The following is a 15175-nucleotide window of genomic DNA, read 5'->3' as shown; positions in this document are numbered from 1 at the left end:
CAACCACAAGCACTGAAGATTGCTTGATTACTTTGTTAACCCAAACACCTTCAATAGCTTTTCACTGTAAACTACAGTTCTTTAAACATGAATCATTTGTTGTTAGTATAGTATGATCAGCAGTAATCTGCTTCGTGTTTTCCTGTTTGCCTTGTTTCAGAGCAGTACGTTTGCACTGAGACAAAGGAATCAGTAATGAGATACATTTTTAGTAGAGAGACTTATGAATTAATGATGATTTCTTAAGTGGATTCTGCTCCGTTTTCCTTTGAGGCACTAGATGTGAGTTATGAGAACATGCAAATTTTAGGCTGTGTGAAGCACCGCTGTCTTTGTTGTATGACAAATGAGTTAATCTGGATAAGTTGTGACTTCATAGCTTTAGTGTCATGATATTAACAGCCATTTAAAGTAAGCACCATTTTACACTATGCAGAAAATGCCTCTCCACTAATAGTCTTTCATTCAAAGCAAAAATAGTTAAATAATCCTGTGATGACTCTGACTTCCAGTGTTAGCACACTTTCAGTCACAAAGTTCCTTGATGAAGCAAATTATCTCAACAGTAGTTATTTGATGTTATTATACATGCATTCTGTTTGTGTGCGTCATTATTTGTAACTGTCATAATGCCATGCAAGGCAGTGGGTCGAATTGAAATCACATTGATATGCACAGAGACTTGAGATTTTTTCATGCCTAAAGGGTGAATAAATTGGCCCATCTGAGTTGCATAACTCTGAAGTTTGTTATAACTATGTGGAAGTGAGATTGTGCTTAATTGGGCCTCAAAGGGAAATTCCAGTGTGACTTGCTCATTTTTATATTCACCATCTCCTTGAAAATAATTGTAACCACACCAGGTAACGCTACTGAAGATATTTTTTATATCTGAGTTAAAACAATCCCAAAAATATAGCACAACAGAAGCAGGTTGGTGTGGTGGAGCTGCTGCAGCTAATGTTATTGGCATGAGTGTATCAGCAGAGTAATAGTGAGAGGAGTCAGGCTGATTACACTTGTGCTCCTGAATACGATTGGATGTTACAAGTTACAAGCTGGTAGCCACACAGTTGGTGAATGAGCCAGTGCTTGTGAAGCCTGAATGAAACAGCTGATGTCAGTCAGTTAATGTGACTTCAGCTCTACCTGCTATGCTCCATTCACTGTTTAATTTTAATGTACTCAACGTAACTACAACTAAAGTAAAGGCATGTCTTATTTCCGTTTTCTATTTCCCATATACATTTTTCCCCCCAATAATAACATTTTAGCCATGCTAGTGTTATGACTCTAGGGATGGCAAAGCCTGTCTGACTGTCGGTCGGTCTACCACTTCGGTCTAAACTCAAATATCTCAGCAACTATTAGATAGATTGCCCTACAATTTTGTACTGACATGCATGTTCCATAGAGGACAATTCTACAGACTATGGTGATTCCCTAACTTTTCATGTAGCGCTACCATCAGGTCAAAATTTAAATTTTGTCCAATACTTTAGTTTATGACAAAATAGCTCCAAAACTAATGACATTCCCATCAGCTTCAGCCTTACTTTGTGCTTAGTGCTAATTAGCAAATGGTAGCATGTGGACATACTAAATTATAATGGTGAACATGGTAAACATTACACCTGCTAAATATTAGCATTTTAGTCTTGTCGTTATTTGTTAAAGTAAACAAATACATAAACATTATATCTACTTAGCATCAGCGTGTTAACATTGTCTTTGTGAGCATGTCAGCATACTGAAATTAGCATTTAGATCAAAAGCACAGCTGAGCCTACATACAGTCTCACAGAGCCGATTGCATGGCATGACTCTTACTCTAGTTAACATTAGCTTTAGTATGTCAATCAAACCACACTTAGCCAACAGACACAGTAAGTAAGAAGCTTCTGCCAGCTAGTCTGCAAAACCATCATTGTTGAGATTAAAGCCTGAGACCCAAGATGCAAAAGACTTTTATATAGTAAGAGTTTTTAATAATTACAGTATGTTCATTTCAAGTGTTTATTATTCTATTGTAAAAGAGATTAAATAAATGATCCATTCACACTTAGATTGTCCATAAATATATGTCTAATAAGCATTGTGAATGTTAAACCACTTTGTATTATAACACTATCACATATGAACCAGTCATCTGTAGCCAAACGTTGATAAAAGCATTATAATTTTACACTTTTATGCATTTCAGCAATTATGTAACACATTTACATTCCGGCTGAGAAAAGATGAGCCCTGAATCTCAGTGGTGACAGTGAGCAGCAACAGCTGTACTGTTGTTATGCGGTCATTATAGGCCATTGCACTCTGGGTTGAGGGAAATTACTGTAAGTTATGAAGTAGGACTGTTATTAAGTAGGACTGTTACAGTCCTTTATTGTAACAGCAGAGCCTGCCTACTCTGTCTCTCTGTTTGCTGTCACCTCATATGAACGGTAACAGTAAAATATGTTAAAGTTTTAAATGACTGAAAAATATGATATTTGAGGTCTCTCTGTTAGTTTTGGTTGATTTTTTCTGTGGATATTTCCTTAATGGAGAGTTCAGTCGTTAGTTATTACAACAACAAACAGCTCTACACTGCTAATGATTTACAAATGTGCTTCATAAATAGGTAGGAAATGTACACAATCATGACTGGCACAGTGAACAAAACACCTCATTTCTTCAGTGGAAGTAATGATTTCAACATTTTCAGGTACCTCTGTTTTCCTATTTCAACTTTCGTAATTACATGAAATGATGTTGTGACATGTAAATGCATTGGACATGAGAGTGAATGTTCAGAATTAATTTCAGAGTGAGGCACTTTCAAGGCCATAACGAGCAATTAGTCAATGTTCTGTTATCTGAGTTGCGTGTTATGAAGTACATGAACATTATTCCAACTTAATGAGAGAACAATTGGTGTCCAAGACAGCTGACAACGTCCATTCCTGGTTCTTTATTAAGTCTCTAATCTCTCAGCTCGTACCATTGGTGACAAGGTTCACACGGCTAGTCTCTCTGCATAATCAGAGGTGTGTTTCTGACCTCAGTACCCAGCGGCGTACCCCCACTTACGAGGATCTGACTGAGCGTGTAGTCCGTCATCATGGCGAACCACTGCCTGCACCACAGCTCCTGGTGATTTGAGGAACTCTGTCTCGTGGTTCTTTAATGCCAAACCAGCCAGGACATTCTGTGAACAGGAGCATATATGAACGATGCTGTGTTTGATTAGAAAAAGCTAAGTTTATCAGGGTCTGCCTGTTGGTGTGTTAACCATTTTGATAAAGGGGAATGACGCCCATTTTAAGAATTTATGTTGAGTTAAGTCTGTGAAAACAACTCTCGCGATAAGCAAGAAATCAGAGAAAACACTGAACTTGTGATGTGCTGCCCGACACATCAATGTGATGCCAAAATCATGGTAGGTCGAGTGGTAATATCAAAAACAAGTTTATATTGTAGCATTACAGGTACAAACAAGAATTTTAGTTTGGTGGAAACAAAGTGAAGATCATATTGATTGCCTTTGGAGCAGCAAATGATTTTACATCCCAGTGAAATGATAAAATCAAGGATTAGTTCTCCAGTTTCTAAGTTTAGGAAAGAGTATTTATTATATATATGCCCACCATTTAGAAGATCTCCACCACATGTAACCTGGGCTTTTGGTTGAATTGGATGATTGTCGCCCTACACACCATACTACCTTGCTATAAGTCACATATATCAGTTTTGTTTGCTGTTTGTGACACTCACTTTGTCAAAGCCAGGCTCTGCTACAGTGGTGTTGGGACTCAGCTGGTTGTGGAGCCTTGGATCTGACACGGCTTTATTCAGGTCATAGTTGAAGAACAGCGCATTCAGAATCACCTACAAAACAGCAAACATTTCAGCCAACTAACTAGTTACTATACTTAACTATAGTACACTCGATTCATTTATGCAATACTTCAAACGCTTACAACAGCTGTAACAGCTGACTGTGGCTTGTGTCTTACCTGAGCGATAGAAGTAGTGATTTTTGTTCCTCCTGAGCCTCCGACCACCATCTTAACTTTGTTGTTTTTGTCAAAGAGGATGGTTGGACACATAGAAGACATTGGTCTTTTTCCTTTTAACAGAATTTAATGGTAATTTAAGTTAACAAGGTCAAATGAAACCAGTGTATGTTCTTTGCAGTCCCTAAAAAAACTATTCACCCCCATCAGAAGTTTTCATTTTTTATTGTCTCACAACATTGAATCAAAGTAGAGCTAATATGACTTTGTATTTGTACTGAATCACTTTGTAGATATCTGTTTTCAATTTTATGTTAAAGGGTTTTTTGTTGATCAGTGTCAAAAAATCCACATTAAATCTACTTTGATTCATTGTGAAAAAGATGAAACCTTTCAAAGGAAGTGAAGACATTTGATCTAATCTGTATTTTTAGTAAAAATGCACAAAAAACATTATTCTAAGCCAAAAGCATAATGCACAGTGTCAAGAAGGACAGGTCGCCTTCTGCGTGACTGGTTTTGAGAACCTCTATGTGTGTTTCAGTGTGTGTGTGTGTGCATTGGTCTTAATCTAACCTGGCTTGATGAAGTTGTTTGGTGAAGGAGGCACTCCAAAGCCGTTTGTGATGAGCGGGGAGCTGAAGTCGTCCATCTCATTGTTGAGAAGTATCCCTGTTGATCTTGACATGACTTTGGAGCCCAAACTGCAGGAAAACAATAACCATTAAGATTTCAGGGGAGTTACAAGCACAAAAAAACAATATTTGTCTTGGTCAATTAGGAGGTCCTACAACTGGTTGATGGTGCTGGTGGCGGCCACAGCGCTTCCATCTTCTGCTATTATGGAGAGGTGTGCGGTCCCGTGGTTTTCAGGCAGGTAAAACTCTGGCTCGTAGTAGTTCATGTGATGTGTGGTATCATCTGTGATCTTTTCACGGAGGTCAGTGGCGTAGAAACTTGAAGTCATATTCTGGATGAGCTTTGGAAGAGAAAGTGGGACATGAAAATAATGAATATACCGAATATTTGGGGAAAAGCATTATTTAGTGTTATTGATTCATGTTCTGGGGAATTTTACTATTGTTCCTACTAATCCAAGACAAGCAAAGTCTTCCTTGCTTTTAATTATTTCTCTGTGTGGTCTGAAGGTTGCCTATCTTAGCCCAAGTCACTCATGTCTATGGGATAAAGTAGCAGTAATTCACTGATTTCTCCAAAGATTAATGGCTTGTCGAACTGTACTACATGTTATGATTTAGATATTTACAAAGTCACTAATTTTACTACTGGGAAACAAAAATTACTTTATCATGTTTATACTACAAACAGCAAATACATTTTGGACACCTAGATTCCATTTTTAATTTGTACTCATGAAAATATTTATTTAAAGCCACTATGTGTACAATTTGACAATGTCAGTCTTTGGCACCCCCCTGTGGTAGCACACTGCCACCCACTTTAAAACATATTAAAGGAATACTAACAAGTACAAAGTTTTGGGCCTTTAGCTTTGGAGAAGTTTTTTCCCCTACTTTCAACAGGAGCTTCTGCTGCCTCTGGGTAGGTAGCACAAAAATAGTGTGATTCCCCAGAAACTAAAACCAACCCTTTAAACTGTTAAATCATTTTAAGCAGAGACCACCTTACATCTGTGATGCTGAGAAACTTTGGATCTCCAAGTAAGGTTCTCTTTGCATAAGCAAAACGAAAAGCCTCCACGATGCGATGGTAGGTTAGGATCTTTTTCTCAGTGCTTGCCATACTATCTGAGGTGAAGTTGTACCCTGGAGAAAATATAACAATCATCAGTAACTCGATTTAAACCACAGCCTCACTCATCTGTCTTCATTCAGATGGCTGTTCAGGTAGGAAAGAAGACAGCTAAAATGGACATGACCCAGCTTGTTCCTGTGTTTTGTTTTGTTTTTTTGTCTAAAAGCTGCTGTGACCAGACCATGGGTATTAGCCTGAGCTGACAGCCACAGAGGGGAACAGGAGGAAGGCTGAGGGAACCGGAGAGTTTTGGTTTGATGGGTTTCAACTGTCGGACAGAGGCAGGAGTCATGGTAAATCAGCAGGATGAAAGTTTTGGGCCGTCACTGAAATGTGTGCGAGAAGCCTCCACCACTCAACTGTGTCCAATTAGAGGTACATTGGTGAGATTAGTGTTAGTGTGTGAAGCAGGGGGCGGCAGTGAGTGGGTGGCCAGTCCGAAGAAAGCAAAGGTTCAGAGAGATTAATTACTTTAGAAGGAAGTTTCTCATCTAATCCTCAGAGGCAGACACTGTCACTGTAGTGAAAAGTAGCAGAGAGACAGTGTCTTCAACACAGACAGTTTGGATTTTCTGCAATGGCCAGCCAACATAGGAGAAAGTTTAATCAGACAGATGATGGTGTACACAGAAATGATATATGATTATATGATGAAAATGATGATAGACCAAGCTAGCAATGATTTGATTAGCAACATGTTCAGGAACTTTGCTGCTCAGACTCTGAGTCTCTCAGGTGTGAAGACACAGACATTGGATCTTAATTACTTCAATCAAACAAAAGCTCTTCTGTCAGGGTTACAGTGTTGTTCCCTCAATGGTTTTAACTTCATTCTCTAGATTAGAGGACGTTAAATGTAAACTTGATATTGTTTTAGTAGTTTATTGCTTTATAACTTTATGAGGCACCATCTGTTAATATTGCAGTATCATCAATCCAAGTTAGTTTGTCATTGTCTTACAAAACAACCCATATGACGTTACATTCATATGAGGGTTTTTCTGATCTGTCACGTCTATGGTAAAAAGAATGCTTTGACATTTTGGGGAATACGCTTATTCACTTCCTGAATAATCCGTACAAAAACTAAAGTGTAAATACAACAATTCACAAGGGTGGCAGTCATTACTCATTAAAAACAATGGTAATTAATAGAAATATTGTTCGTATTTCCATTTCATTTTAACAATATTGTTGGACAGAATTCAGGGATAGACGATGATGATTTTTCTTTTAAAATGAGTGAGTGGCTGCATTATGATCCTTATGCAAGATTCCCAATATTTTTTCGATGTGATTTTCTTACTAAACCAATTTATGCATGCAATGCCTTTGTAAGTTAGCCAATAAAACCACAACATTACAGTTACACTTAGTTACATTTATAAGACGTTTATAAGGCCCTTGCAACATAGTAAATCACATCTTGACAGCACCACTGGACATTATGTCAGCCAAACAATATGACAATATAAAAACAGCATAGTTAAGAAGAAATTAAGATAACTACACTGACAGCACTTATGACAAGCACACTTTTTAAGTGCTGCTGTTGGTTGATTTGAAATGTATTTTGTTCATGCTGGAGAGGGTGTCTGAATCTGGTCCAAACCTTCCTGCCACAACAGATCAATACAGACAAATTACTATAGAACACTATACAAAATATTATAGGAAACCATCTGGACAGCTCACGCTGCTCGCATTAATTAAAACAAGAGATATTGTGGTTGACAGGGACCAGGAGACTGGGGTGTAATGTGACAGTAATAATAATAATAATAATAGTAATAATCTCAGCAACCTGGTTGCTGCAGCACCCTCAGCAGCCATAGCCGTGGAATTTCGTCAGGACCAGCTGCGCCTTACATGCTTTAATCAGCAGTGGTCAGTGAAATCTTTCCTCAGTACTCACAGTGACTTTTCACACATCACATTGCAGTGGATGCAGCAATCGTTAATCAGTCTTCTTTTATGTAAAACATTAGTCAGATGCCTATGAACACTGAAACATGTTTTGCAAATTGTTAAAGTTCCTCCTGTTCATACGGGCCATTAAAAGATCCTTTTGCTTTCTATGTAGGTGATGGGGGACAAAATCCACAGTCTTTGTTCTGTGCAAAAATGTATTCAAACGTTTATCGGAGTTTATCTGACAAACGGCTGTCCATACAGCCAAAAAAATACTTGGTTATAGTTGTGGAAAGATTATGGTCATTAAAAGACAACAACATTGACTGTTAAATGGAAGCTGAGTGATTTTTGGTGAGGATAGTCCAACATTGTGAACATTTTTTGCATATATATTTTTTTTAATCTGGGGGTTTTACATCCTTGTAAATTATATCTGTTGCAGTCATGTATCATGATATTTGATATATTATAGTAGTACATGTTACTACGTTGTAAAACACAGATCTACATTACAAATGTGGATCTGTGTTTGAGAAAGTAGTTCAAGATGTCAAGTCTTAGCTAACTTTAAGTCAACAAAGCTTTTTATTTTAAGAGCAGATTTACTGTACAGTAGATCAACATGCTGCTCACAGTGCAGTCCTTTCTGATAGAGTGACTGGCAAAGTGAAGGCAGCTCACATTAAAGCACATTCTCTCCCACTCAGGGTGTTTTTTGGATGAGGCATCAAGGCTTACCATTCAAGATGTTTAATATCAGCGAGAGCACAGGGCCGCTAGCGGGGGCATTGGGAACAGCCATGGTGTACTCCCCCACATTCACCCTTAAAGGGTGTTCATCCAAGACAGGCACATAATCCTTCAGATCCTCCATTGTGATGATACCGCCTAAACACAGATTGACACACACTGTGAGTGCACACTTGGACAAAACTGGAAATACAAATCCTCCTTACCATGGAAATTAGATGTGCAGAGACAGGAGCATGTTAGTATGATTTATCATATGTCCTGAAGTCTTTTTAGCAAATTACTTTTAGTTATAATAGTGGTGGTAATAATGATGATTATGATGATGTCCTTGTGTGTGACATTAATGTGCAGAAACATGATCTGCAGAAATAGCTGTTTGGATTGTAAAATAAAGTCCAAATTCAAAAGATGACTCCATTTCGCAACGTTTTCACTATAAATGACAAAAGTGGAAACTTGCTATTGCTATTATTTATAGTAGGATTGTTCATCTCTTTGCTGGGAGTCTGAAGTCTATTCAATTCAACATAGTAAGTACAGCTTTTCTGATGTTCTGATATGCGAAATGTGACTTCAGACTGTTTGGTTACAGCCTATGCTCATCGACTTTCCTAACTCAGATAAAACAATAACCTGCTGCCTGAATATCTGTCACAAGGTTCTGAGCCAGTTGTCCCTGGTAGAAATCATCGGGACCCTCTTCGGCTATTTTCCTATAGGTTTCTGCAAGCCTGGTAAATATGATGGTGTCATTTTCTTTTAGGACATCTCCATTTCCCCCACAAAACACTTCACTGAAATAGAAGAAAAAAACATTTAAGAGGGTAATGATTGTTTTAAGTGACTTTCAAATAATCAGACACTGATTTTATACTCTTTAGGTTGATGCCTCTCACCACAGGGCTTGGTCCTTGATGATGGTTTTCTTGTGACTGGACAGAGCAGAGGCAAGTGCCCTGCCCAAAGGAAAACCTTTTTCTGCAAGATCAATGCTTGGCTGGAACAAGTCTTTCCAAGGCAGTTTGCCATGTCGTCGGTGTGCCATCTCATAACCTCGAATCTCCCCTGGTACAGCAATAGACAACCCTCCTACCAACCATGGAAACCAAGGAAACAAAGACTTATATTATTGCCTCATAAGTTATTCAAACATTATTTTAGGGCACTGGTACACATACTCCTGTAGGATTTGTTTTCTAAGACCCAAACTTTTGTTATTTTTGATTCCTGAGTTTAGAGTCTGTCACTGCTCTCGGAGAATATACACCCTAATCATCATTCTCTTTCACAATAATGTTAATTACAGCTTCCCTCAGCTCATGTCCTTGGCCTGATAGCACTGGTTAAACATTACCTTTCTGGGATAAATCTGTACTATTCCCAAACATGTTCTCTGTTGCATTGCGTGGTGCCGTCTCCCTGGCATCAATGGTCTCAACTGTCCCTGTGTATGAGTCACAAAACAGGAAATGCATTTAGGATTCACATGATCAGGAAACTGTATGGGTTTGTTCTGTCAGTGGGGAAGGTAAACAACAGAAGACTGGTGGTGATGAATGTTAGAATAAAGGTGTACCAGTTGTTGCGTTGTAGATGGTGAAGAAAAGCCCTCCTCCGATGCCCATACTGTGAGCGTTCATAAGTCCAACGCATAGTAAAGCCGCTATAGAGGCATCTACTGCAGATCCCCCTTTCATGAGTATGTCTCTGTGGTAAAATTAATTAAAACACACACAGGGTGGGAGGAGGTGGAGGACTCGTTTTTACACTTAAGATCTTCAGACCCCATGTTGGCAAAAAAATAAATAACTTAAATAAAGCAGATTCACAGGGATTTGCATGTATGCTAAAGTTGTGTGTGTATGTGCATGGGTATGGCTGTATGTGCGAGCAATGTTCATGCTTCAATAGTCAGTTTACAGCAGAGCAACATGCCTGTTCTGAAGGATGTTTCGGTGTGTAAGCTCTCACCTGCCGACCACTGAACACGGGCCAGCATCTGCTGCCACGGCTGCCTTTAAGTACACCTGCTCACTCGGTTGCTTCCTTCTCTCCACACCGAAGAAGACACCCACAAAAGTGGCGACAGATGCCAACAGCAGCAACGCCAGTGCCACAATTATTGTCTTGGTGACCATTTTTTATAGCTCAAGAACAATAGATACTTTATTTAATGCCTGTCAAGGGAAACACATTATTTGTATTTTAAAATGTATGAAAATGAACCTTTAAAGAGCCGCACGTTGTAAAATCAGAAACAAGCAAAACCACTGTAAACCCAAATCTGAAGAATTACACACCACATAAATCAAAAGGATAAAAGCTGTTTGCTGAAACATTGGTGTCTTAATAGTCACAAAAATGTAAACAGGTATTACTCTATGCAGTATTATTTTCATTGTCATTACCGTCTGGCATAAACAATTTAGGACATTTGACCAGCATGAAATTTTTTTTTTCTGATTCCTGGCAGGGCTGAAGCCTAACATCAGCTTACTACTAGGAAGTTGCATCTCTGTTCAGTTACAGCATGTGCCAACAGGTGAATCATGTTAAATGTAAGTAAGTAAGTAACTACACTGGTAAACAGAGCGAGTAAGGCAAAAGCTAGCTGGGGACTTCAAAGACTCATTGGCTCACATGCACTCACTGCTGGCTGCTTGTCTTTACTGTGAAAGAGAATGAGAACTGAGATGATGGTGGTGCTATTGAGCCTTAATGCTACCTCTTTTTGAAAATGTACCTCATTTATTTTAATTTGGGGAAGGAGTCACCTCAGTCAATAGCGAATATATATTTTTTAATAAAACAGGGAAACAACATTATACTAAATCTCAAATGGCTAAAAAGAGTACCTCACCAATTTAGCATTAAACTCCAATAACATTGTCAGACTCGTGACGAACAGTTTACAAAAAAGGATCAAAATCGATGAAGCAGAACCAGAAACATTGTCTTTATTATTCCATGTATTCTTCTTCCTTGTCAAAACCTGGGGCTTACATTACCCACAATGCAACTCGACAGCTGACAGTTCAACAGAGATTCCGGTGTGTTATGCTTGTAGCGGTTAATGTAGCCTTGAGCTGCTAACCGCAAGCAGAGATGAGGAGCGGGCTACAGAGGTCCGTTCAGCTCAATTCTCTCCACACACTCAGAAATTTTTCATTTTCAAACTAGCAGTCTTCAGCCCCAACTGACACTGACTCAAGTGACATCACTTGAGGTGATATATCAAATTTCGCGCAGTTCCATCTGTAGCAAGAAAAGGCTCTAAACAACTTTTGTTTACATATGCAGTGGTACTCCTCAAGACCTGTAAACAGATTTTGAGTTCCTCTTTAAATAAATGTAGAAATCCATGTAGCTGTAGTAAAATAAAATGCACAAATACAATAGTGTTCATCATAATATTCAGACTAGGTATTGCACTGTTAGGTAGACTAGGTATTGCATTATACTACTGACAACAAGCTTCAAGCCCAAGACTTCAAGCTGAAACAAGATCACATTCATTCGAACACCAAGCTGCCTAACTCCAGCCAAAGGATTTAGCACCCAACAGCACCTTATCTCTGTGATGGATCCACGATGAACAATAGTAAAAGTTAAGCTGAGGCCGATGGGAATTCAGTCATTAGTTTTTTGGTGTTTTGTCCTAAACCAAATAAGTGTTGCACAAAGCTGACCTGTTGGCAGTGGGTCAAATTATATATTGAGGCCCCGTGGGCAGCAATACAGCTCCAACCCCACTTTACGTTGTTAAACTCCCTGGCTGAAAATTAGTCTACTCCACCTCTACTGACATCCTTAAAACCTGTTTATCAGGCCAACAAATAAGGCTAAGACTACTTAATTTAAAACATTATACTGAGTCTACTTTCTAAATGTCCTTGCCAGAATGTTTGAATTAAGGTTGATTGAATAGAGTGATAAAAAATATACTGAAAAATTAAAAGAAATAGTAAGAAATTAGCAGAAATGATACTTTCTGTTACTTTCTACTGTCGAGAAAAGAAATACCTATGTTGAAATGTACATTAAAAATAACGTAGCCTACACAAATAACAAAGCAGGATTTTGAAATGTGTATTTAGGACTCTGCTAGCAAATAAACCCCCAAATTGTTGCGCTGAAGTAAAGTTGTCTGAATCATACAATGAACAGTTTTGTATCTCTGAGATGATCTGACTGGGGACAGTGTATTCACTTGGCTGTGCTTTCAGCTGCCAATAAGACAAAGAAAACAGAAAAAGTCTAGAGTAGTTTAGCTTGATAGCACCACCCATTTGCTCCAAACTCTAAAGCCTACTGTCATGCAGATTATTTGGTTTGTCAAAGCAATGAAACCAGATTACGTAACAGGCAAGTGATTTGATATATACTTGCACAGCACAAGAGCTACTGTTGATCAAACAGACCAGATCACACAAACCATACATACAAAATTGTCGCCAGCCTTCACATCTCAAAGTACAAAGTTACTTTAATAATTAAAAGTTAGAAAGTAAATTTTGAGAGGTAAAACAACAACATTCAACACCACTTAGACGACTGAGATGAACCTCTATAAAACAATTTTCTGTCTTACCTTGATTTCTCTCGAGGGCCTCAGCAACAGGCGGCTCACTGTGTGCGTTTGCCACGGTCTGCAGCAGTTGATAGGTAATAGGCTTACTGCGGGGCTCAATATGTAACTATCACAAAGTCATTAAACTTTAACCCACCCCATCATAAAACACATATCTTGTGTTACCAAGGTGAGAAAAAAATGCAGACAGAGACAGAAGAAACATCTTGAAATGACATTCAAGTTATCACTCAAATAATAAAGTCATCTGTACTCAATCTTCACGGAACTTTCTAAAAAACCACGGAGCAATGACCAGGAAACAACAATTCACTGGATGAATAGTTCTTTATCTACAGTAGTACTTAACTTATCTGCGGCAAAGATTAACTAACAGTAGCCTCCGTTTTCTGGTGTTTCATTTCAATAGATGACATATGACTCTAGATAGTCAACACTTGACAAAATGCTGAAGTAGGGACCTGTTTCACAACTCTGATGCAGCTCTGGAATAAATGTTTGTTTTTTTGCATGACGGCTCACAAATAATAAATAAAGTGCCTCCTCACCAGGAAAATGAAGGCTTTCAGGGCTGCAAGGGAGAAGATCACATCTTCCATGAGGGGAGGAAAGAACACTAAGCACAAACTGCAGGGGAACAGTGTGAAGGGGTGCAGAGCTGGGTGAGAAGGGGCAGTTAAATAAGCAACCAGGCCAAGAGGTGGCGGGGAACAGGGACAGGACAGATGACTTTCTCAACTTTGACAAGGGGATCCCTGGTCAGTTATCCCAGCTAACAGAAAACGTACTTTGACAGATTAAAGTCCCCCTTTGAACTGACCCTCTAGGTAGTGCTTAAACTCCCAAACAGCACCGCCCCTATGAAGCTCCACCAATAAAATGGTTCACAAGTGCTCACAAATCTAATTTGTGTAAGCTCCAGACTGCCTGAAGGTGCTCAAGAAGGAGTGGTGCATAAAAAGCCCTGACAGGCGGCCTCGTATGTGATCCCCAATCAAATGGCTATGTTTAGGTTATCATTCAGGGTAACAGATCTTGTCCCAAAAGAATGAAGCAGTGGCGCTGCAACATCATATTCAACCATAGCAAAATCTTTCCACTTACAAAAGTCGGGCATTAAATGTGTTTTATCATGCAATTTTAGCTTTCAATATGCAAAAAATTACTGGTAACACTTAAAGTGATAGCACCATCAATGGAGTCTCCGTAAATGCAGTCTATTTTTTCGTTAATTTGGTCCCTGCATTGGACACTTAGTTACAGCTGTGATAACACCAACACTTAATGTTGGTGTTTTCACAGCTGCTGCCCATTAGCGTTGATAAATATCCATAGTTAGTTACATAGATCCATTTCAAAGAGACAAAGGCATGGTATGTAGGAAAGTACCGCACTCATCTGGGCAGCTACAACCTGACAAAACATGGTTAACCACCATCATACTGTTTTATTTAAATGTCAAATCAATGACTCATTTTTTGAGAATTACCATCTTCTATTTCACATAACTGAGACCTATGCATGTGAGCAGGCCAACACAGCCTTACACTCATGCTCCACATGGCTGACTGCCCACAAACATTAATGACAAAAGTTTGGTTTAGTACTTTAATGGAAAAAAGATGTGAATACTATAGTGTCTATATATGAAGATAATATATTGAAGCACACGTCATTTAGTAATTTAAAGCCACATCTTAAACTGAACATTTAGTCCTGTGCAGTGGACTATATCAGCTAAACCAGCAGCTGCACTGTGCTGTTCAGTGAACACAGGAAAAAACATGCCCACTGTTTTTTTTTTCATTCTTTTCTATTCCTGTGCATAATGCAAGTCATCTTCTACCAATGACAAATCAGCTTTACCATAAATGCGCCTTTTTCTTCTTCTTCTACATCATTTTTGTCTCTTTCTTCTTCTCTTGTAAACACAATTACTTTGGGTATATAAAGAATACATGTCAGCATGTAAGCTAACCACTGAAACACCTCAACAGAGAATCATGAGTCCTGACACTGTATGGTGGAGGACCACCTCACCCCAAATCCCCACCACCATGAAGAATCCGACATATATCGACAAATATCAAGAAACATTCCTTCTCCAACATGCTGCACATCTGCTCCTGAAGAGTCCTTC

At 38.8% G+C, this 15175-nt stretch overlaps 1 protein-coding gene across 1 annotated transcript; it reads right to left on the bottom strand.

Moving 5' to 3' along the window:
• Positions 1-1951: 1951 nt before the first annotated feature.
• Positions 1952-13309, bottom strand: ggt1b (gamma-glutamyltransferase 1b). Its single transcript, XM_044174256.1, has 13 exons — positions 13036-13309; positions 10416-10621; positions 10021-10151; positions 9799-9888; positions 9341-9533; positions 9078-9238; positions 8430-8579; positions 5652-5788; positions 4793-4980; positions 4578-4705; positions 4002-4114; positions 3760-3873; positions 1952-3193 (listed from the first exon to the last, which is right to left on the bottom strand). Exons 2-13 carry the CDS (start codon positions 10580-10582, stop codon positions 3047-3049), a joined length of 1719 nt encoding a protein of 572 aa, XP_044030191.1. The 5' UTR covers positions 10583-10621; positions 13036-13309; the 3' UTR covers positions 1952-3046.
• Between the last annotated feature and the right edge of the window lie 1866 nt (positions 13310-15175).

The sequence above is a fragment of the Siniperca chuatsi genome, linkage group LG18 (assembly GCF_020085105.1).
Source record: "Siniperca chuatsi isolate FFG_IHB_CAS linkage group LG18, ASM2008510v1, whole genome shotgun sequence".
NCBI classification, from domain to species: Eukaryota; Metazoa; Chordata; class Actinopteri; order Centrarchiformes; family Sinipercidae; genus Siniperca; species Siniperca chuatsi.
Note: the sequence above shows the minus strand (reverse complement) of the source record. Positions and strands in the feature narration are given on the sequence as shown.

Excerpts from the sequence above, each read along its gene's own strand:
- ggt1b (XM_044174256.1), bottom strand. The coding sequence starts at position 10,582 with ATGGTCACCAAGACAATAATTGTGGCACTGGCGTTGCTGCTGTTGGCA. Across the intron at positions 10,152-10,415 it reads CCGTGTTCAGTGGTCGGCAG|AGACATACTCATGAAAGGGG; the intron begins GTGAGAGCTTAC and ends ATTTTACCACAG. Across the intron at positions 9,534-9,798 it reads TACAGATTTATCCCAGAAAG|GAGGGTTGTCTATTGCTGTA; the intron begins GTAATGTTTAAC and ends CATGGTTGGTAG.